Below are 22226 nucleotides of genomic sequence, written 5' to 3'. Positions count from 1 at the left end.
AAATCATTCCATTCGTAGAAAACTATATCATATAGCCCTTGGGGAAAATGCTGAAACCTGCTACCCTTATCGATGATCCTAATTCTAAACCAAAACGCCTTATCCTTGAATGCAGCCAATATGCACCGCTCAGGGCCAGTCCCATACCGCATGACCCAAGGTATTCAAGGAAAGTAAATACGCTCCCAAAAGATTAAAAGACAAAACAAGACCGAAAACTACTCAGCTCAGAAGGAAATCCCCCCACCAAGCAGATTTCCCCAGTTCCCACCAGTCCAAATCCAGTTCCCCATAGACACCGGGGTTCCGGACCTAGCCGACTCCGCCAGGTCAACCAGCGCCTTGAACACATTACTTGTCGACGAGGCATCGCTAGTCGAATCTGCCGAAGTTGAGACAGATTTGCGGCCAACGGGATTAGTGACATTATTCAAGCTATCGACGGTATCAATGGCTGGACCGCGGTTGAAGAAATCCACCATGATATAGGTCGGTTGTCGCCCATTCCACGCCTTCTTACATTCTGTCGCCGAAGTACCCAGGTTGCCCGTTCCACCGGACGGACCGTTCGTCGTCCCCACATAGCTGGCGTTTGGGTACTCCACGTCTATGATTGCGAGGTTGCTCGAGTACAGGAAGTGGTTCATGAGCGGAAGAAGATTGGCCGCTAGTGCCGACGCGCTGTTGCCTTTGTATGCCGACGGTCGGTCTGGCAAACATGAGAAGTTTGACGCGGAGCTTACGTCGTATGGATTCTCCCAGATGTAGCTCCATTCATCCATTAGGTAGGGGTAACTGGCGCTGATCTCTAGCGAAGCCACAAACACGACAAGTCGCTTGCCATCGTCGATCATGGTTTGTAGGGTTGGCCATGTGGTTGGGGCGGTGCCTGGAGAGGTTGGCTTGTAGGCGTAGTCGGTGATGTTGGCTGTTGTGAATTCTGTGTTGAGATCGGAGGCTGTGGCGTCGTCAGAGTTGACTAGGAGGATTGTGACCACTAATTTGAACGGACTGTTAGTTCTTCTCTTCATGCATCGCGAAAACTAAACTCACCCTCGTTTGGATTATCATCCAGCCAGGTCTTAATCTTCTTCAGCCAGTCGCTCAGCAATCCCGCATCGAGCAGGTCGCAGGTAGAATGACATAGACGCCATTGTGAGTTGCTCTTGTGGACTTGGGCTGTTACTAATCGAACACCGGCTGATAGTTGCGTTGGAGTGTCGTAGTACCTGGAGAATCGGGGTTAGCCTGCCATGTGATTGGGAATTTGGAGGTAAACATACTGATTGGCGGCTATCGAGTTACCAGTACTGGAATCGCGTACAAATGGACTATCATGGGCACCGAGATGTGTGATTTCTCCATAGGACTTAGAGCATAGATCAGGAGAGTTGTTGCATGCTGTCGTACGCTTCTGAATCAAAGGGTTCGCAAGGACCATGGGCAACAATGCCAGGAAGTTGAATACTCGCATAACTGTACACAAATGATGTATGAAATGTAACAATATAGTCTGTAGGAATTATATATGATTGTTGTATAAGTTAAATAAAAAAAATTAAAGGAGATAGAAATAGAATGTTTACAAGGCCGCGTTGCCCTCTCAACTATTCTTAGATCGGTGGATCGACAACTGCACTGCCATTGGGCCATTTACCTGTAACATAGCCCAGTCTTTTTAGGCATATGATTTATATGAACTTTTATTGATCCTTGGCGATCGTTTCAAAGCTTACGTGTACTCTGATTCTATATGGGTATTATGATCAATTATTTTTACTAATATACATGTAGACATCATAGTCCTTTAAGTGACAAACGAATGCCTGGGGCGCGTCGCTTCGTTCTGCTCGCCCGTGGCGGATTCACCAGCTGCTCCAAATTTTGTTCCATCCCATCAAAGAGAGATGGATCGCCCCAGGCCTGGAACACATCATTCAACACTTGCTGCAAAGAATATGGGTTCCGCCGCCGCAGCATGCGGTTCATGCGCCGTGCTGACAGCACATGGTGGCTATAGAGCATAGCCAGCCGGTGGCGGACTGCCTGTGAGATCAATCGTTTGTCAAGACGAAGACCGGATTGCTCCAACTCTCGAAGTAGAATCAAGCCCCGTACCCACGGAATGAGCTTTTTGTCCGTTTTGGAGTTAGGTGGGGCAATACCGAATTTCGAGGCTGTAGTGTCCAGTACTCGGAACGTGAAACCCCAGGAGACGATGGCGGCTTGCATTTGCGGGTTAAAGACCAAATCGAGCATCCGCCGATCGCAACCGTTAGCCTGCTTAGTGGGATCAAGAGATAAATTGGGAGATGGAAAATTCGTCCAAGGCTTCTGCTTAGGGCTGTCGGCATATTGGCGGACCAGCCACTGACAGCAGTCTCGAAGTTTATCCCAGTCCGCCCATGCATCTGCCATGCCGAGACGTTTGAGCATCTCAATCCAAAATGCAGCACTGACATACCCTCCCGCAGGAACCACGCGCTTTAAAATCTTGAAGATGAAGATCACTTCGTCGACGGCAGACAGACGTTGACCCGGCGGTGGGCGATGATTCATTCGCCGAGGGGTGAGGACCTGCTCGGCCATAAAATCCACACTATCTTCGCCTAAAGTCCGGCCACGAAGGGCTAGCTCGTCGGCGACTTTGGACGCCGCACTCAATTCCCAGGCCGCGATATGCTTTCGAAAATGGATGTCGTAGAGGTCTGGTGCCCCCGGGTATAATTCCGTCAACACCGCTAGAGTCATGTTGTACAATCGCCAATCCCGTGCCATGTAGTAAGATACCAGCATTGACTCCTGCATACGCTTGTCTTCGAGAATGTCAGGATGCTGATCGCTGCGAAGGAAGTCGGAGAGAAGGATGTCGCGGTTTTGGGCTGCAAGTTTTTGAACTAAGCGTGAGAAGACAGTGTTTCCTATAGAAATTCCGGACTGCTTAAGTATCTTAAGCTTGTCCAGAAGATCTTGGTTGCCTTGAGCTCTCGTAGCTAGTTCGCGCAACGTCCTGTGGCCGATCTCTGATACACCGAGCATCTTCAACCCACCAACGATCATATCAAAATTGAGAGCACGAGTCGCAAACAGCTTCGCGCCAATGTCATCTTTGAAGGGTTTTTCATCTTGCGACCCCTTCTCCTCAGATTTTGGGGCTGTATGTATTGGGCCAGGTTGATCAATCAAACCTTCGGTGTCGAACCGCTTTTTGACATAGCCACGGAGCCGATTGAACTCCTTACGTAGCCCAAATTTCTCAACATATTCCAGCAACGGTTGTATCTCGTCGGGACTCTGTGGGTGATCTTGACGTCGAGCAAGGAAATGATGCATCGAGATCGCCGCCTCTCCGTGGCCTTGCTGTATGAGCATTGCAATGACAGGGCCATAAAGATTATGGTCGGGAGTGGTGGAGCATATGGCTTGGAATGCCTGCAATCCTGGCGACAAGGAGGACCGCTCGAGATCAGCCACAGTCGCAAATTCCGTGCCAGCCGGAAGAGACGAAGAACGGATCGCTGAGGGAAGGATTTTCAACACGTCATCTGCGCTGGCTAAATGGGAGTTTTGAAGCTTCTTGTGCCATTCGACCGCACGTTTCGTTAAGCCTTGCTCAAGAAGTCCACCCACCACGCGCTCATACAGCTGCGGCCATCGGTTGCCTTGTTGCTCCTGTATAATAACAGCATAGTCAAGAACCTCTTTAAGAAAAAGCTCTCGCCTCAATCCCATGTCCACAAAGCTCTGCCAAAAGAAGTCCGCTTGCTCTCCTGCAACGGGGAGCCATACACCGTCCACCCGGACCCTTAACCCTTCCCATATGTCTAGTGTGCCATTGTCTCCATAGTGACGCTGACGGTATCGAAGAAGCTCCTCCCACAGATCGAAATTATTTCGATGCTCCGGGTGGTCCACTAATCGCGTTCCAATATTGTTGAGGTGTCCAACATCCGATTCGAAGTCAAGCTTGTCCGGTCGGAGAGACAAAAGTTTGGTAGGGCATTGTATCGTACTATCGTGCTTTTTATTATCCACCACAGGCGTGGGCTCAGGAGAATTTGGTTCGTTCGAGGCCTCAATGTCGTAGATGGGAAAGCTAAATGGCCGTTTCCCTCGGCATGGATTTTCAAGCTGAGGCCGGGTCGGGTTATTTTCGGATGCTTCGAGTGGTTCTTGTTTGGCGGTTCGCGAATGACATCGTAGACACCTGTATCTGGACTCCAATTGCTCAATTCCGACCGGTGTTGATGTGAGTGTGTCAAGGATCGAGACGGCAGACGGCCTCTTCAACAGTCGCAGAAGCGCCGGGCGCATGAGTGGTTAAGAAAATAAGGTCGGGAAAGCAAATTCTCGACGTCAAACATCCTTCTTCAAGCACCCGACGTCAATCCAAAATCTTCGCTGGCGAGTAGTCAAAAGTTGATACGCGGCTGGGTACTTTTCTGGCGCTTTTCCCTTTTGGGATGATGACCAGATACAACGTCTGATTCGATCAGGTGATGTTCGGCACGTGACACGATATCCAGCTCATTCCGGACCAACTTCACATCCCCATCTTGCCCACGTCGTACCCAACATCCCCGCTCCTTCCTCGCTTCCAACCGCGAAAATGTTCCGCGCTACTAGCTCCCGCATGGCTGGGTACGTCCTCCCTTCGAATCGCTGCATAAAACCCCCGCGCACAAACCCTATCTTGAGAGTGCGACCATCGAATTTCCTCCCGCGACCTTCAGGGTCCAATTGCGATTGATATGGCTGCGGGGACCTGCTATCCCGCCATACTATTGCAATTTATACTGACTGACTGGCTCTGTTTAGCTTCGTGTTCCGTGAGAACCGTGTGCCCTACTACCAGCGTCTCTTCCAGAACCACGATGGCAAGCGCCAATGGTGGAAGGTCAGTACATGCCGGAAGGGGCACATATGCCTTCAATTGAGCTTTAAATAATCTGAAACTAACATTGGAATTGTCTTGCAGACCTCCCGCTCCGGTTACATCATGTACCCCTACCTCATCTCGGTCTACGGCCTCGGTGCTGGTGAGTGGGCCCATCTTCCAATACAAGATCCGGTCGAGCATACCAAACTAATTGATCATAGCTACCACCTACGCCATGTGCCGCATGGTTCTCGTCAGTTTCACCCAACCCGCTGCATCTCATGCCCCGACGAGAAGCACAGGTAACCGGTTCAATACGTTCACATGCTGACTTCTTTACAGGGCCACAAGACTTGGATCTAAATTATAGGTCCCAGGACTTAGTCTACAGAGATAAATGGTGCCATTTTCAGTTCCGTTGGTTATTCAAGCTGCGGCATCAGTTGTTTTTTGTATGGGTGTATTTCTACTCCAGGAAGGGGGTTAGATGGGTTGGCAGCCACGCAGATTTGGACCTGTACATATGATCAATTCATGCGCCAATCCAAGAGATGCTGCCATATATCGCTTCCCTGGTTTCACAGGAGTACTCGTTCGTACGCTCCGCCCCAAGTTGGGTGTGTACTTTCTTTCGTAGAATAGAGGTAGTTGTGCTACGACCCGAAACAAGCCGAGGCCTGGTTATTTTAGCTCTTATTGGATATGACAAGCATCCAATCGGCGGTGACAATACTGTCTACGCATTAAATACACTACATGTGTGGCAGTGGGGAGATCAGGCATCTTATCCGATGAACCTTGGAAGGTCAAAATGGATGACGCATGACTTCCCCGGGCTATTCCAAGGTTAGACAGACATACATAGGAAACCGACAATCTTCTTGTATAGAACGTTGTACGCCTACTTTACCTTTGTCATAGCCACTTACATAGTGCCTACATCCGATTGTTTGATACTTCTGTGGCAAGCTTTAGGAACTCTCTTGGAATGTCTCAATTATTCATCATCGCAATCAACACCGTCTTGGGAAAGTGCATATTTTCAGCTTCAAGTGTGTGCCTTCGGTTGAATATATAGAGCATGTTAAAACAATTTTTTGGAAATTGCGTGCTTGTGAGAAACAGGTCATAGAGGTTGTGTAATGAGTAAAATATATATTTTGACAGACATTGTTAAAACCACGTGATTCGGACCATACAAGGTCATTAAGCTCTATACAGGAAATATGTGCAACCAGCAGCAAGAAAAGGTCATAGTAGATATGGTTAGAGGCAGACGTGAACATGCCGACGACGGTGGGCATGACGGTGGGCATCGCAGCGGGCTATGGGCAGGTCGGCACTTGATTACTCAGCTGTTTCACAGCACTAGCCAACCTTGGAAGTTCAGTTACTTCTGTCTTCAGGTAATACACAACGGCTTTGCTTGTTCAGATCCGTATATCCATTGAAGTGTGGACATGCGCTGAAAATATCTATATATCGATATACTATGTGAATTGGGGTCCTAAAATACCCGATACATGCTCCTAGGATGATCGTCCTCATTGAGAGCCACTCGTCCTGATATTGAATATTGCGAATATAACAATGGAAGACGAAAGCTTCACCTATTCGGAGAGACCCGCCAAGCGGGTTCGTCAGGCCTGTGAGCCTTGCAGGTACCACACCCATTGAATTGTTTGAAAAATATGACCGGTAACCAATTTTACAGGCGTAAGAAAGCCAAATGCCCCGGAGAGCAGCCTGTCTGTTCTTTGTGTGCCAGGCTACGGCAACAATGTTTATACGCCGATGAAAGACGTCGGCCACCTCCAGAGTCGAGTCCAAGGCTCAATGATTCAGAACCCCGAACATCTCATGTTCTGGTGAGTGTTCTTTTCCATGAGAGCAAACTCCACTGGATTTTGTCCAAATACTGATTCCATCATAGGAAGATAGATTGCGAAGCCTTGAGAGCAAAGTGGGAGAGGTTCTGAATGTACTGGGGTAAGAACATACAGGATCCCTGTTTACACAGTTACTTACTCTTAGAAACATGCTGCAGCTCGAGGAGTGAGCCACAAATACCCACGGAATCTCATATTCCGTCTGCGACATTATCAATGCCAAGCTCATCTGTTACTCTACCGCCGTGGGAAGAGATCATTTCCATTGCGGAAGTATATTTGCTATACTGTGATTCTCAGCCTCTGCCTCTTTTCCACAGGGATAGCTTTCTCTCCAGTCTACAAACACGCGAGGCCGAGCTTCTTTTTGCTATATTGGCACTTGCCTTTCGCTTCTCATATGCCCACCATAACAGGGCTGATTTAACTAGTGTGGTTAATGGATATGCCGAGGTTGCCCGGGGCCTCGTTATGAAAAGGGTCTCAGAAGGGCCAGTGGAGCTTTCGACGCTTCAATGTCTCTGTATTTTGAGCTTGGTTGACTTCACAAGTACGGGCCCATGGTTTTCAATCCCTGGATTTGGGCTAATAGTATCCACCAGATGGCAACACGCATCGTTCCAGCATCCACAGCAGCTTAGCAATGAACCTTGCACAATGTGCCAATCTTGGACAGGAGTCACGTTCAGCAACCAGCATCATAGTCCGCGAAGAACGCAGACGCTGCTTCTGGAGTATATGTCTTCTCAAACGACTACATGGCGGCGACTTCCCGATCCCGGACATACCTCAAGCCGGAGGCCCTCCATATCCCCGAAGCCCGGCACGACCAGCACACTTCCTCTCCCCAGAGCCATCAACTCTCGAAACACGACGAAGTGACATCCAGGACGAAGGAATCATTGCATATGTGATAATGCTCAGCGAAGTGTTTGCAAGGACAGCACGATATGTTCGACTTCATGGACGCCCAAGCAATGTCCCACCATGGTCTCCCCATTCCGAATACTCGAAAATTCTCGCTTTGCAAATGGATCTCGAGACACGCATGCCATATATTCACCGATTCAAGCCAGCGAACCTCAGTGAACGGTCTCTCGAGGAATTACAGACACATCGTGAATACTGGGGCCCGTGGTTTCTGAATCAATTCTTGTATCACACCAGCCTGTGTTTACTGAATCATCCACTGCTTCTCTCGCTCAGCCTTCGGAATTTCCGGAGTACTATCCCGGAGATTTTTTTACAGCACACCTCGGACTTGATTTCCTCGCATACAACCTGGATCATTCACTTCATCAATTGCTTTGAAGAGAAGGCATTCATAGTATCAGATCCGTTGCTAGGCTACAGCGCCGCTGTTGTCGCTACAATCGAGCTGCAACTCAGTTTCACAGATGACTTGACTATCAGAGAACATAAGCGTGAAAGATTCGCCAAGTGTGTCAAGTTTGTGCAAGCCATAGGAGAAAGGTGGCCACACATGGCTCGACTGGTATGGACATCGACCCTGTCTGAGTCTTTTTGGGTTAAAACCACAATCTAACAATCCATCCGTTATATCGGCAGGCACAAAGATTGCAGCGGCTAGAGGACGCAGTCTCGGCAACCTACCAATCAGATCCAGGCGCGCAAAACCAAAGCCTCTTAATTGACCTATCACGATTCTGGGAAATCCTCGAATACTCATCCAACAGCGATACAGACTCTGCTCGGCGTCTATTCGGGGATTCGCTCTATGCTGGTTCATCTTCTGCTGGCGCAGAAGTATCGCAGACATCACCCTTGCCTGCGCCGTTCCGGCTGAATGTCCAGGGGGAAGATACACCAAATCCTCGGTCTCAACCACTCGATACAAATCCCGCCTTTCCTAATCAAAACTATCCAGCAAACTCTTTGCTCTCACCGCATCATTTGACGCTGTCTAATGATGAGTTCTCTATTCTTGCTGCCAATTTCTTTTCTCAGGGGCAAGAGTTCCTACGCAGTGGTGATAACTGGGAAAGTGTTGGCAACTTCTAAGGGCTTGCAACTACATCCCTGAACTCTTGTGTATCTTTATCTTGTCTTCAATACTGGAATTGGGTAGCTTGAAAGGTCCGCCCGTATTATTCATTGTGCATTGTTCATTGCGCTATCACACTATCATACTCGACATTCTGTCCACATTTGTCTCATCTTATTAACCAACTACGAATCGGCCAAAGCGCCCTTGAATTCCTTGACGAAGTTGAACACCTCGGAGAAAGTGTTATACAACGGCACTGGAGCTACACGAACAACGCCCGGCTCCCGCTTGTCACAAATGATACCAGCATTCTGTAGGCGTTCTGATACCTTGTGTAGCAAGCCAGGCTTGAGCAAAACACTCAGTTGAGCACCTCGAGCATTGGGGTCTGAAGGAGTGATAATATCAAACAGACGAGTCTGCTCATCGGTATCCTTCAGAAGCAAGAACTCCAGATACGCCGTCAGCTTCAATGACTTTTGGCGTAAATCGGCCATGGAGGTTTGATCAAAGACGGACAAAGCTGCACAAAGACAGGTCAGATCAATGACTGAGGGGTTGGATAACTGGAACCCTCCAGCTCCGGGAATAGGCTTGAATTCTGCTGGTCGTTAGCATATGCCAGAACATCGCGTCACATGAATATGAAGAAACTAACTATTATCCATCTTGAACCTCACTGACCGGTCACCGCCATACCATCCTGTCAAACGGTGACGGAACTGGGGAGCATCTGGCCCAGCGCTATAATCGACCTGACCATGTCTCTCGTGCACGAAAAGACCACCCATCGCGCCAGGCCCGGCATTGCCGTACTTGTACGTGCACCAAGCTGCGAAGTCGACGTTCCAGTCATGCATCTTCAACTCCACATTTCCATATGCGTGTGCTAGATCCCATCCAACGACGAGGTTCTTTGACTGAGCGTACTTGGTAATTGTGGGGATGTCAAATAGCTGTCCGGTGTAATATTGGATACCAGGGAGAAGAAGAAGCGCTGCGGTTTCAGCATGCTCGTCGATATAGGACATAATTTTCTCTGTTGAGATCTCGTATTGTCCCTCATCTGGGCCAATGAGAATCATGTTTTCATCCGAATCTAGGTCATGCCAGGCAATGTGTGATTCAATTGCATACTATGAGCGTATTAGTGGTGGGCAATCGAGACAGCAGATTATCACTCACATGATCACTAGGGAATGCCTTCCAATCCATGAGAATCTTCCGCTTAGTCTCCGTTGGCTTGTAGAAGCTTGCAAGCAACAGGTGAAGGTTCATAGTCAAGGTTCCCATAGCTGCGACCTCTTCAGGCGCGGCCCCGACAATGCGGGACATTGAAGCAGCCGCTTGCTCGGATAGTAGCTGCCATTGTTTCAATGGTGAGTCTTCAAGGTCAGTAAAGTGTCCGCAGACACCGATGGAAGACCAAGTATCCAACTGAGCCTCCATATACTTTGACACAGCCTTGGGCTGGATACCCAATGAGTTACCGCAAAAGTATGTGCTTGGCTCTGACGAGAGACCTGTATGGGCTTATTAGAAATAACTAGACTATATCATGCGTTTACACGAAGATGTTCTCACCTGGCTTCGCTAGCTTCTTCGTCGCGAGATTCGCCTTGGAGGGAATGATAAATTGATCACGGAATTCACGCAGAGGATCAGCTGCATCAAGAGATGCGGCATAATCCTCTGATGCTGCCTCTGCAGGGAAGACTGGCTTAGACACTTTGGTGATCGTCATATTGATGCTGTTCATGAAATATGTTATAGTGTAAACCAACTTGAAGTGAGGGTGTACAAGGAGAATAATGACTTCTCGGAAATAGGTTATTGCTTTTTATAAAGCCAAACCGGAGACTAGACAAAGGCTACTATGGGGTAACACGGATGAAGTTCCGCTTCCGTCTCCCCGATCCGTGTCTACTATTTGACATATTACATCATAAAAGATTTTTGTTCTACATAAAAAAATTGCCTTCTCATAGGTTTATACATACTTTATTACATGCATAATGAAGCAGATGGCCTACCATATCACAGAAAAGCAATTGGAGCCTCTGATTGGAAATAAGACCAAAGATTTGTTTCATGTCAAGTCTCAATCGCAACGTCAAACATTGACACTCGTTTCCTCATTCCAAGGTTGACCTCGGGAATTGAGTAACACTAAGCTTATCTAGGTTATTGTGCCACTGGAGAGGCGGAAGACGGAGATAGATCCGGATAGATTCCGGATTGTATAGATTCTTTGACTAAATGGCCCCGATACAAACCGATGTAGGAAGATATTGAAATAATGAGGCTTTAAAGTTCTAAAATTGGTCTCGCATCATAAACGTAAAAGGCAACCGTTCCCCTTTGTTCTTGTTTACATACACGCCAGACCGTTCTTCTTTCCTCACTCCTACACATATCATCATCCACACAATGTTGCAATCAACAGATGCTATTTTCAATGATCTTTTCGGAAGTTATGCCGAGCAAGGCTTTCTCCCAGATCGTCTTCCATTGGCCAGACTCCCAAATCCCTATTACAAGACTTGGGAGGACATAGCCAGCCAACTCCCCAGCCTCATCCAATCGAGCCAGATCCGCGACAGAATTGATAATATGCCCGTCTGCACGACTGAACATCTTCAAACAGAAGCAGAATGGCGACGGGCTTGTGTCATTATGGGATATTTCACTCATGCGTATATCTGGGGAGGAGAGATCCCCAAAGACGTAAACATCCACCACCCTTCCCTTTCCCATCAACGATTCCCTGACATCCAGAACCACAGAGACTTCCCCCATCAATCTCAAAGCCCTTCCTTGAAATATCAGCACACCTCCAACTCCCTGCCTGCGCCACCTATGCTGGCCTGACACTATGGAACTTCCTACCTTCCAGCCCAGGAGCAGACATCACAGACCCAGACAACCTCCATGTTCAGACCTCCTTCACCGGCACAAAAGACGAGGAATGGTTCATGGTCATCTCCGTCGCTGTTGAAGCCAAAGGCATCAAACTCCTCGCCCTAATGCGGGATGCCTTTAAGGCAGTTGTTGCCATCGACGTGGAATTACTCACTGCACTCTTGTACAGATTTGCTGACGGTTTATCCGACCTCACAATGACTCTGAAAAGAATGTACGAGCACAACGAACCGGATGTCTTCTACCACCAGCTTCGGCCGTTCCTGGCTGGTAGCAAGAATATGGGTCATGCTGGTCTTCCCAATGGTGTGTTTTATGATGTTGGTGACGAAGTGGAAAGACCAGAGAACTGGCTCCAGTTGAGTGGTGGGAGTAATGCACAAAGCTCGCTCATCCAGGCACTTGATATCTTCCTTGGCATTAAACACTCTGCGACGGATGGGAAGCAGTCTGGTGGTCCTAGTTTTATTCAGGTATGAACATCGTGGGATATTAGTCTTTAGTTTCTCTATCCTTAGACATATGTTAACACCAAAGACAGCAAATGCGAGACTACATGCCTGGTCCGCATAGACGCTTCCTCGAAGAACTGTCTGTTCGATCTAATGTTCGTCCATTTGTACTGGACTCGTCGGTTCAATCGCTCAAGGATGCATACAACGCAGCTGTGAAGGAGCTCAAGGGTTTCCGCGATGCACACATTCAGATGGTCACTCGATACATTGTCATGGCGTCGAGAAAGCCCAATCCAGTTGAACAAGCGAAGGGCAGAATTAATCTAGCCACGGCTAGCTCTCAAACGGAGGAAACAGGTGCGAAGACTAAGCTTGCTGGTACCGGTGGCACGGACTTGATCCCCTTCCTGAAAAAGACCAGAGATACGGTTCAAGATGCGAAGTGCTAAGCGCTCACATGTACGTGCGATGACTTAACGAAACTTGTGTGATATAGAGTTGTCTGTTGTATTGTAAATTGATATTGCTTGCCACCAGTGCTATGGTTCAAAATAACCTTGCTGAACAAAGAAACATATCAAGAGATCAGGAGGTAAGTACATCAAGAGAGATAGGACTGCACCATTGTGGGATTTCCCCATTCCCAGGTAAGTGGCTCACCCTCAAGTTAACCTAGCTGCAAACTTGGTATGAATATCCTTGAATGGAATCCCTGCTGCATCCCCAGGATCTCGCATAGCATGGTCTGCAATTATCCACCTCGGGGGTAACAAGAAGTAGGTCCACATGTGAGTCCTAGACAGAAATGTGCGATGACACAGACATTTAAGCCTGTTGGTTGTAGCTGGCATATAGCGCAATAGCCGTGATGAATTGGGTGGAAACAGACAAGTTGGGTCTTGTGGCCAGGCTATTACGAGAGGCGTAAAAACACCAACCTCGAACTGTTTAGCGCAGTAGAGCCACTCAACAAGGCCCTAGCACTGAGAAACCTTTGGGCAGGGGGGATGAGGGTTGTTGGTCAGGCATATTCTGACAGGGTGCTCAAAAGTCAACCGCATGGGGGCGATGGCCTGGGCTCTTGGCTTAAGAAACTCGTGCGACGCAATCACCGCTTCTTCGTGTTGGTGGGCACACCCTCACTCTCTCGCAGCTCGGCCAGATACTTCTCCCTCTCGATCAGGCGCTCCTTCTCTTCCTTGATCATCTGCTCAACTGTCTGAGTGGCCTCGGCCATGCGGTCAAGCTCTTTCCTCTCGGTCATCCGACTGTATGGGTTCCCGGGAGCATCACTCATGGGAATATCCGCCGTCCTGCTCTGTCCAATCTGCTTAGTATTCTTTCCCTTGCTCTTGCCAGTCTGACCACCAGCAGAGCCTCCGGTGAGGATCTCGTAGAACTGCTCAACGGGCTCATTGAAGATGATCTCTTCGTAATTCTGGCTGATCACGGTTTCCCGACGTTCTTTCATTCCCTCCGCATCTGGGCCGTAAGGATGTAGCTTCAGACTATGCCACAGAGTCTGGGGCTTCTCGTTTGATTCGGGCACAAAGTACAGCTTGATCTGAATTTCGAATTCACCCCAGCCAGTTTCGGAAACTTCAAAGGGCGGCTGCTCGATCGAGCGGACATTGTGGGCGTATGTCTCATGAAGCTTGAATTGAACTTTCTTTAGCCAGTAGGAGATATCCTCGCCGTTGATTCCCTTGACGAATATCTCCCACCTGTGGGTGTGGTCTGGAGGACAGTTCGGCGGCTTATTATCGGGATCGAAGGGATGCGCAATGCTGCCAAATACTGTGTTTATTAGGGACTGTTGGCGGTAATGCACCCTTTGCGAACATACCGAATGGTCGGAATACCGAGACACCCTATGAGCGCATTAGTTTGATTTCAATATTTCCCCATATTTGAAGCTTACCCTGACACGCTTATTTCCTGTTGCAGATGGCATCTTGTAAGTTGTAGATTGTTGAAGATGGAAACGGATTGTCCAGAACAAGGGCGCAAGAAAGTGGAAGAATGATAATCCGTCGGGGCTCAAGTGGTCCGACAAGAAGGCAAACGATACCGAATGACGCTAACTTCAAAGTCCTGCAAGAGGCAATTACTTCTATTTAACTCTTCTTATTATTGATGAGTTTGATATTGGCTTTCTCAACCCAGTTCTAAAGTCTCAATTGCTACATAGCCTGGACTTGTTCCGATACTTTGGTGATATCATTATCCCGAGCTATCCCAAAGCTACAATTACAGCATGCAGACAAAAAGATTAGTTGTTGCCGGAGGAAGCGGTTTTTTGGGTTTGTGATACACATGCGCAAAATCTAATATTATTTTACTGACTAGTTCTTCCAGGATCCAGAATCTGTAAAGCTGCAACAGCAAGGGGATGGACAGTTACATCATTAAGGTAGCTAGCATGCCTATGTATGGATCCACGCAGCATACTGATCTCAGTCTAGTCGATCTGGTGAGCCCCGGTGGGAGACAGTGACCGATTCTCGGGAACGACCCAGCTGGGCAGGCTCTGTGGAATGGGCTAAGGCCGATATCCTCAAGCCTGAGAGCTACAAGCCGCATTTGAATGGTGCTTCTGCTGTTGTCCACACAATGGGCATTTTATTGGAAGCCGACTACAAGGGCGTTGTGCAAGGAAGAGAGCCAATCTTAAGTGGCCTTCAACGAGCTTTTAGTACATCTAAGCTTGGAAGCCAGAACCCTCTGACAAGACGAGAGGGTGAGGCTTTGGAGCCAAAGGAGAGAGATGGACAGCTGACCTATGAATTGATGAATCGAGATTCAGGTGCGTACAAGAGTTCTAGAGTCTGTTTCGAAAGCTGACACGTGTGTGATTTAGCAATTGCACTAGCTCAAGAGTCCATCAATGAACATGTCCCAGCCTTCGTTTATATCTCTGCAGCGGCCGGGGCTCCGCTTCTGCCATCCAGGTACATCAGTACTAAAAGGGAAGCAGAGGCAACTATCACATCCACCCTCCCGAACCTAAGAAGCATCTTCATACGCCCGGGCTTCATGTACGACTCGAGTCGGAAGTTCACGCTGCCAATTGCAATGGGTGGCTTTGTCGCCTCGGAGTTCAACACATTCCTCGGGAATAAGCTTGGGTTCCTTGGAGCTATGGCCGAAAAGCCCCTCAAAGTCGATGTTGTGAGCGAAGCAGTAGTCGAAGCATTGGAGGATGAGTCCACCAAAGGCGCAGTCGGAACAAAACAGATTGAGGCACTTGCAACAAAAGCCTGGCGAAAGACGATGCTTTAGGTGTGCAGGCTGATCAAGTGACTTGTATGTTTGTGTATAACAATGTTTTTTTTAGCAGATAAAACACATGGAATCTCTGCTGTTTGATTCATGCCTTGTCCAAGTACAGCTCGGAACTTCCGCTATGTAAAATATTGCAATCAATTTCACATTCAAATTAGATCATGGTGCCACGTTCGAAGCTGTCCCGAATTTCGGTGGTGTACTAGAAAACTGTTAGTGAAACGATCAAACAAAAATAGAGCAAGGGAACACTGACCTTGTTGTAGAAGCGAGCGAGTTTCTGGTTGAACTGTCTGTTCTTCTCGTTGATGTATGTCACATCCGCATCATCATCGCCACCACGGCGCTCCTTGCGTTTCTTTAGGCGCACCTCCTCGGCCTTCTGGATATCGCTAACCAGTCTGTCGACAGCAGCCCGATCCGGTTTGCTTTCCGTAAAGCCAGTCGAGTCTGCAGTGGAATAGAAGCTACCGTTCTTATCGATTGCAATCATTTCACCATCCTCTGTCTCCACAATCTCAAGATCGCCGTTGGCCGCGGCTCTCTCGATCGCAGCAATCTTGTCTTTCTCGTAGGATTCCATGTTCGGTGCCATTTGCCTCAACTGTCGCTTGTAAATCTTCCGGGCATCTTGAGTGTAGTCCTGGAAAGCAACGTCATCTCGGTGACGTTGTTTCTTCTCCATGCGCCTATCCCACTTCTCCGATTCGTCGACTGTCCAGTCCCATGCGCGCTTGCGTTCAAAGTCTTCTCCGTTGGCTTCCGTGTCCGCTTTGAGGAGGTTGTGGGAGGCGAATGCATGCTTGCGAGATAACGTATTTAGCAAGGTGGGATCGGTGGTTAGACGCTGGGATTCGGCTGCAGTCTCTTTCAAGTTGCGCTCTGTTGCAGATTTCTATACATTATGTTAGTTATGTGAGGGGATTGGACTGGCCAAGTCTACTGCGCGAGTCATCTTTGAAGGGCCACTTACAGCTCGAGCCTGCAAAGCTTTGAACCTATTCATTCTGTCACGTGCTTTGGATGCAGCGTCATCCTTCGTGTCATCTGGTTGAGTTTCGGCTTTACTTTCAGAAGTTGCGACAGGCGATTCGCTTATGTTCTCGGTCGGTTGCTCAGTGGACTGTTCTTGGCTCGCCTCGTCCTTTGCGGCTTTATCCGCATTTCTGGTTCGAACCATAATTTCCTCGGATTTCTCAATAGATCGATAGCAGTTATGGAGAGAAAGTATTAGCTGTTTTGTTGGCAGCTGGGTTGATAAGAAAGGGAATCTGATTGAAGATGAAATAAAAGCGCGAATGCGGTCCAATACCGCCTTCCCCACCGCCTGCACTGCCTTGGTTCTGCTGGTCAAACCCCAGACTTGACCCCCTTATCGGCCCACGTTTATCTTCTCCACATCTCAGATCAGCTTTACTCTAGTCCACAGGTTCCAAGACATGGGACGACCGCACACTCAGTTGCTTCTGCTGCAACCAAAGCGACGGTTTACAACTGGAAATGTGCTTACACAGCAATCGGTGCTCAGCGTCTATCCCGCAAAAACGAAATTACTACGTCGTGGCCCATCACCATCTGAACTGCTTCGATTTGTCTTGAGGGACTCGACTACGCCAATTCATGACTCGAACACAAACGAGATCTTATCTGGGTATCTCCGTGAACTCTTTGTCCCCCAATGGAAGCTTAACTCTCCACCTCCCCCGTTGTGGACCTCCCTCAAAGGGCTTACCTCGCACAATCAAAAGCTGTCGGTGGATGTCAATAGTGAGATTGTCGATATCTCATCCTTGCGGAGTTTTATTGAGAGATATGTCAACGACAGATATGGAGCGGAGCTTTTGCAGGACCGTAATTGCTTGCCACTAAATCTCACTTTGAAAAGCTGTCAACAGAGTAATACATTGGCAGAAATTCTGTCGGTGCTAAGTGACTTGCTTGCAAGACTGAAGCGTCTCCAGCTTCCTATCCAACCTGAGATGTACTCTATAGCGTTGTATTTTGCATCTTCTGATATTTCGGCTTCATATATGAAGCACTTCTTGGATGGCCGCCACCACATGGGCTTTCCAGCCCTAGATCTCGTGGATAGTTTGCGAATAGTCCAGAATTGCTCCAAGGCACTTGACTGTGAAGCTTTTGAGGATCCATACCATGACCTAAATCCCATCCTTTCAGCGATTACAGGAGAAGGAGAACGCGTGCCCCACAAACACAATTTGCATGATATCTTGTTCTGGACGCAACCAGCTGGTCAAATTGGTGACCGATTTGATTTCGAAGCCGAGGCCTACATGTGTCTGCTCGCTAGGCTTGGGAGTGATAAGGTGCTTCACAGGTGCTGGTCCCATTTTTTAAAGAACATTCAGCCTAGAAATCAGCAAAGCTGTATTGCTGCCTATCAGGTAGTGCTGGCTCTAGTTCAAAATGCCCAGTCCCAGACAGCAGTGAGGTGGTTGGAAGATATTTCTCAACATTGTGGTGACAACTTGCCATTCATTGCGAGGTTTCCGAATCTTCGATTACTCCTTAATGACCCTATTGTGGGCGAGGCACTGCCTGACCTAGTAAGAGGCGAGGACTATGTTAAGCTACTCAAAGTTTGCCTTGATGATATGGATCGAAGGATGGGCGTTCAATGGAGCCCTGAGGGTCAAAGCCATTTCAGTACGGCGTTGGACCCATCAGAATCAATCTGGGAAGCATTCGAGGACCAAACTTTGCCCAAGCCCGATAACAAATCTGTTGGCTCTGACCATGGAGGACAGTTGTACGCAGAGCTTTGCGCTCATGGCTGCTCCAAGTCTCCGGCTGCACTGAGCAGAATCACGGATCTGTTGAATGACCACGATGGACAGCCCCAGGTTGTCACTTGGCTCGATGATAAACCGGAGCGAATTGTTGAACTTCGCTCTAAGTTCGAATTGCTCGAGTTCCGATGGGTACCATCACACTCACCGATAGAATTTTCTAACTCCCAAATTCCGGCGCTGCGTGATTTCTCTAACCCTATGACCCCGTCTACCCTAGGCCTTATTCGGGCTCGTTTGATCGTTCATGGAGTTCCTCAAATGGGGACTAACAACTTACACTTGATGCAAGTCGGCTGCATGGATATGCGATATGGTCCGGATCAACCATGGCAGCCATCAGGATATATTGTGGTCTGGGACCGCCATTTTGGGCGACTCCTCGGGCTTTATGTTGGGCAGAACAATGGGGTTATTGACTGTGGACCAGCACCTTCCGATGGCCCTCTCGGTGCCTTGATGCATCTCACAGTTTTACCCAATCCTGAGGAGCAAACATTTTATCCCAGTGGCATATGCCCTGATTCTCAAAACTGCTGTGGACCTTACTATCTGGATGTCGATCCAAGTGATGACCTTGAGTATTGAATGGTCTCTCTGCAGTTGTGTGAAATACCTATGAAATGATGAAATCATGAAAATGACATTGGGGAGAGATGTATCATGGGTGTTGTCCAGCCTAGAGGTGATCTAGAATGAGCGGTGATGGGTTTCGTCAGAATCTAGTCGTAGTCGCTAGTCATATTCTGTCTTTAATGTTACTCTCATATTCTCAATAACTATGCAACTTCATGATATTCAGCTATTTCATCTCGAATCCAACGGAGGATACCCCCACGCCACCTGTTTTGATCGGCACCCAATGGCACCTGACTTGGATCCTGATCCCAGCTCGGTTTGTCTCGGTGTTGGAGATGTCAAGTGACACGTATAAAGATTCGCGTTTTCCACAAGGTAAGAAGTCAAGCCACCCACGCCATTTGAAATTGAGGATCGTCGGTAAGGATGGAGTGGAGTGGTGGGGTAGTGGGGGGCTACCCCATTTGATATCAGATCCTTCGTGGATGTGGCTGATGTCAAATTATCTCTTCCTCCTCTTGTCTGATGAACTGGGATCTGTTGCAGCATGCAGTATGCACCATAACCCCGCAAAGGCCCCCAGGTATTCATATTCTTTACTATGTATTGGGAACTGATCTACGGTCAACGCCACATATCTAGGGCATAATAACCTTGTATTTTCATGGCAATGAGGTCATTGGATCTACACCTTTAAAGTCAAAGGTTCGTGGGATCCAAACCGGACATTTAGCCGAGGCCCCGGGGGTTTGAAGCCCAAGTCCCGCATTTATAGGATTATTAGGCTAATTGTTTGGATAAACCTTGTGCCTTCAAACCCCTTCAAACTCTTCAAACCCTTCAAAACCGGATATAGGCAGAATTTTCGGATCAAGATAAATAGATAACGCTTGGAACGCTTGGACCTTGAAGTTATCTAAGGTTTCCAACGTTGGAAGTTTGTTCGATGGGAAATTTGAAAGGAAAAGTGAAAAAAGCTTAATACTCTCAAAGGTCATCACGGTGAGTCCACAGATCTTTGCAGATCTCGGATTGTCTCCTGAAAAAGGTATCAAGTCTGTCGGAATAAAGCGGAGATCCGAGACAACTGCGGTTCGCAAAAAGGCATAATTCCACTTGTTAGTCCCATTGGCGTTGAAAAAAAAAAAACAGACTCAAAAAAAAAATGATTTCTTTGAATTGCAAAATGGAAGATCTCATGGAAGATCAGAGATATCAGAGATATTCCCTTTAAAGATATCAGAGATATCATATCCCAGATATATCCAGGGAATCCACTCCTTTTCCTGGTAAAAACCCGCTCGGCCCGTTCGGGTCTTCCCTCTGGTGGATCTCTTTCTTTTTTATAAAAAAAAAGAAGTACAATAGTTTTTCAATATCAATTCTCATTCCAACTCTCTGATTGGATAAATTTGAACAGGGATGTTTGAATTTTGCTTGTGGGTTACTTTTTTCCTTCCTGGGCAAAATTGGCGAATCCCCCGCGGAAGTATAGATATTTCATGGGGATTATCAGGTGCCTTATGTGTTTTATATAATTTCAACCTTCGACTTCTAATTCTCTGTCCAATGTCTCTGAAATCAGGCATTTAACACTTCTACATGTCGAGGCCACCACCACAATGTGGAAATACCACAGGGTATATTGATTCGGTCCCCCGCACTCAACACCGCGGCCCGATACCCATGCCATATCCGTACCGACATGAGCCTCGACAGGTTCCCCAGACGGGCTATGAACGCCCCATGCTCGGACCACCCCTTGCTTCGACTCCCTTGGGTCCCGAGAGAGGCACAGATCCCCGATATATGCTATCATCCGATGTCTATATGAATACACAACCGCAAGCTCTACCGCTGCGATATCAGGGAAGCGCTGATGTCTGTAATCCATACGAAGAGAGGATATACCCAACCACCAGCCATGCCCGTGACTATGACAGTCACCGGAGCTGGACATACGACGTGGAGTCCCAGTAAAGTCCCTCTCTTTTCGTTTCTGTCAATTGAACCTCTATCTGTCAGTCCATCCTGATGCGATGTCTTTGGAGATTTGGAACGCAATCCCTCTTAGGTCACGTCTGTGTTAGGTTACACAACGCAGGGAGACATTCGAACAAGACCACATTCTAACCACAAGATCATATAGACACAGCAGCAGTTCCACAGCCATGCCCAGTCCCGTCTGGTCAGATAAGAGCGCTGCTACTCACGCATTCAATCCTACCCTAGCCAACACTCACCAAGACCCCAAACCACAATCCCGAAACGCGAACTACAGAATGCCACACGGCTTCGACAAACTCCTTCACCATGAACCAGAGCTAGAATCACCCCCTTCACCACCCAGACGACCATCCACCCAATCCAGATACCACCTCCACATCCGACAACAGCCCATCGCGGCACGAGCCTGCGGCGCAGGCGACAGAGATCGTCGCCCCGTCGACCCGCCCCCAATCGTGCAGATCCTCCTCACCGATTTCGACTCAACCTCAGAAGAAGACAGAGACCTCCTCCAAGACCCCCGCTTCACAGTAGGCTGTCTACTATTCCCCGTCTCGCCCTCGTTGCCATGGGCTGAACCAGCAGAGACACCCGCGCGCGAACGCGACCAAGATCAAGACCGGGACCGGGACCGGGATCGGAATCGTGATAGAGAAAGAGAAACAGACGGCGTCGCCCGTACAGACGATAACTTCTCAACGCCACTACTAGCCGGCAAAGCATTCATGTCCCCCTTTTACGTCGACGCCGATCCAGACCCAAACTCCGCACCCGCTCATCCATCCTCCATAACCGATCCACATCCCTCCAGCCCCGTCTACAACCACGCCGCCTCGCGTCTCCATCAGCCAGCTACCTTTTTCATCTTTGCGGATCTTTCGATTCGCTCGGCGGGACTATATAGGCTCCAGTTCCGATTGATGAATTGGGGATCCGTTGAGGATACGGGGCAGTCGATGCCGATTCTTGCGGAGGCGTGGTCTGATCCGTTCCGGGTATATCCTGCGAAGGATTTTCCTGGGATGAGGGATTCGTCGATTCTAGCGGAGGGGTTGAAGGAGCTTGGGTTTGTGGAGTTGAAGACGAGGGGGCATGGGAAGGGGAAGGGGAAGAAGAGACGATGATTGGGGTTTATCGTTTTTGCGTGCTTTTCTCTTCTTCTAATGTGTTGATATTATCATTCGAATATCTTGGTGTGGAGTCTGTGAATGGCTGTCTCTCGGGTTTGACATGAGGAAAGGAATTTATTGAAATTATGATTCGGGGATGAAACGGGGAGTTTGATTCTTTTTAATTATAACAGTTTGGATCTTTTGCTTTCTCTGACAGTTCGGGAATATATGGGATATGAACTATATAAATGGTATCAAAGCCCAAAGAAGAAAGAAACAT

General features: G+C 48.2%; 10 protein-coding genes across 10 annotated transcripts; 6 read left to right on the top strand and 4 right to left on the bottom strand.

Moving 5' to 3' along the window:
• Positions 1–227: 227 nt before the first annotated feature.
• PGRI_017770 (uncharacterized protein) lies at positions 228–4314 on the bottom strand (the record flags this gene model as incomplete). Its single annotated transcript, XM_040789490.1, has 4 exons — positions 228–997; positions 1054–1229; positions 1284–1476; positions 1821–4314. The coding sequence occupies 4 exons, from the start codon at positions 4312–4314 to the stop codon at positions 228–230; spliced, it is 3633 nt and encodes a 1210-aa protein (XP_040646443.1).
• A 295-nt stretch (positions 4315–4609) lies between these two features.
• On the top strand, positions 4610–5242 carry PGRI_017760 (cytochrome c oxidase subunit 7; the record flags this gene model as incomplete). Its single annotated transcript, XM_040789489.1, has 5 exons — positions 4610–4641; positions 4819–4897; positions 4979–5039; positions 5101–5132; positions 5222–5242. 5 exons carry the CDS (start codon positions 4610–4612, stop codon positions 5240–5242), a joined length of 225 nt encoding a protein of 74 aa, XP_040646442.1.
• Positions 5243–6469: 1227 nt separating this feature from the next.
• PGRI_017750 (fungal specific transcription factor domain-containing protein) lies at positions 6470–8790 on the top strand (the record flags this gene model as incomplete). Its single annotated transcript, XM_040789488.1, has 5 exons — positions 6470–6527; positions 6594–6747; positions 7200–7318; positions 7371–8263; positions 8338–8790. 5 exons carry the CDS (start codon positions 6470–6472, stop codon positions 8788–8790), a joined length of 1677 nt encoding a protein of 558 aa, XP_040646441.1.
• A 168-nt stretch (positions 8791–8958) lies between these two features.
• Positions 8959–10520, bottom strand: PGRI_017740 (kynureninase; the record flags this gene model as incomplete). The annotated part of the gene is made up of 4 exons (XM_040789487.1): positions 8959–9377; positions 9435–9912; positions 9962–10299; positions 10361–10520. The coding sequence occupies 4 exons, from the start codon at positions 10518–10520 to the stop codon at positions 8959–8961; spliced, it is 1395 nt and encodes a 464-aa protein (XP_040646440.1).
• Positions 10521–11206: 686 nt separating this feature from the next.
• On the top strand, positions 11207–12602 carry PGRI_017730 (indoleamine 2,3-dioxygenase; the record flags this gene model as incomplete). The annotated part of the gene is made up of 3 exons (XM_040789486.1): positions 11207–11503; positions 11563–12171; positions 12240–12602. The coding sequence occupies 3 exons, from the start codon at positions 11207–11209 to the stop codon at positions 12600–12602; spliced, it is 1269 nt and encodes a 422-aa protein (XP_040646439.1).
• Positions 12603–13261: 659 nt separating this feature from the next.
• yaf9 (YEATS domain-containing protein YAF9) lies at positions 13262–14107 on the bottom strand (the record flags this gene model as incomplete). The annotated part of the gene is made up of 3 exons (XM_040789485.1): positions 13262–13950; positions 14000–14024; positions 14075–14107. The coding sequence occupies 3 exons, from the start codon at positions 14105–14107 to the stop codon at positions 13262–13264; spliced, it is 747 nt and encodes a 248-aa protein (XP_040646438.1).
• Positions 14108–14410: 303 nt separating this feature from the next.
• Positions 14411–15435, top strand: horA (ubiquinone biosynthesis protein COQ11; the record flags this gene model as incomplete). Its single annotated transcript, XM_040789484.1, has 4 exons — positions 14411–14456; positions 14512–14566; positions 14619–14959; positions 15014–15435. 4 exons carry the CDS (start codon positions 14411–14413, stop codon positions 15433–15435), a joined length of 864 nt encoding a protein of 287 aa, XP_040646437.1.
• A 157-nt stretch (positions 15436–15592) lies between these two features.
• On the bottom strand, positions 15593–16618 carry PGRI_017700 (pre-mRNA-splicing factor SYF2; the record flags this gene model as incomplete). The annotated part of the gene is made up of 3 exons (XM_040789483.1): positions 15593–15640; positions 15695–16333; positions 16412–16618. 3 exons carry the CDS (start codon positions 16616–16618, stop codon positions 15593–15595), a joined length of 894 nt encoding a protein of 297 aa, XP_040646436.1.
• Positions 16619–16877: 259 nt separating this feature from the next.
• Positions 16878–18836, top strand: PGRI_017690 (uncharacterized protein; the record flags this gene model as incomplete). The annotated part of the gene is made up of 1 exon (XM_040789482.1): positions 16878–18836. One exon carries the CDS (start codon positions 16878–16880, stop codon positions 18834–18836), a length of 1959 nt encoding a protein of 652 aa, XP_040646435.1.
• Positions 18837–20998: 2162 nt separating this feature from the next.
• On the top strand, positions 20999–21958 carry PGRI_017680 (velvet factor family protein; the record flags this gene model as incomplete). Its single annotated transcript, XM_040789481.1, has 1 exon — positions 20999–21958. One exon carries the CDS (start codon positions 20999–21001, stop codon positions 21956–21958), a length of 960 nt encoding a protein of 319 aa, XP_040646434.1.
• Positions 21959–22226: the final 268 nt, after the last annotated feature.

The sequence above is a fragment of the Penicillium griseofulvum genome (genome assembly GCF_001561935.1).
Source record: "Penicillium griseofulvum strain PG3 chromosome Unknown contig_80, whole genome shotgun sequence".
NCBI classification, from domain to species: Eukaryota; Fungi; Ascomycota; class Eurotiomycetes; order Eurotiales; family Aspergillaceae; genus Penicillium; species Penicillium griseofulvum.
This window is presented reverse-complemented; position numbering and strand designations above follow the sequence as displayed.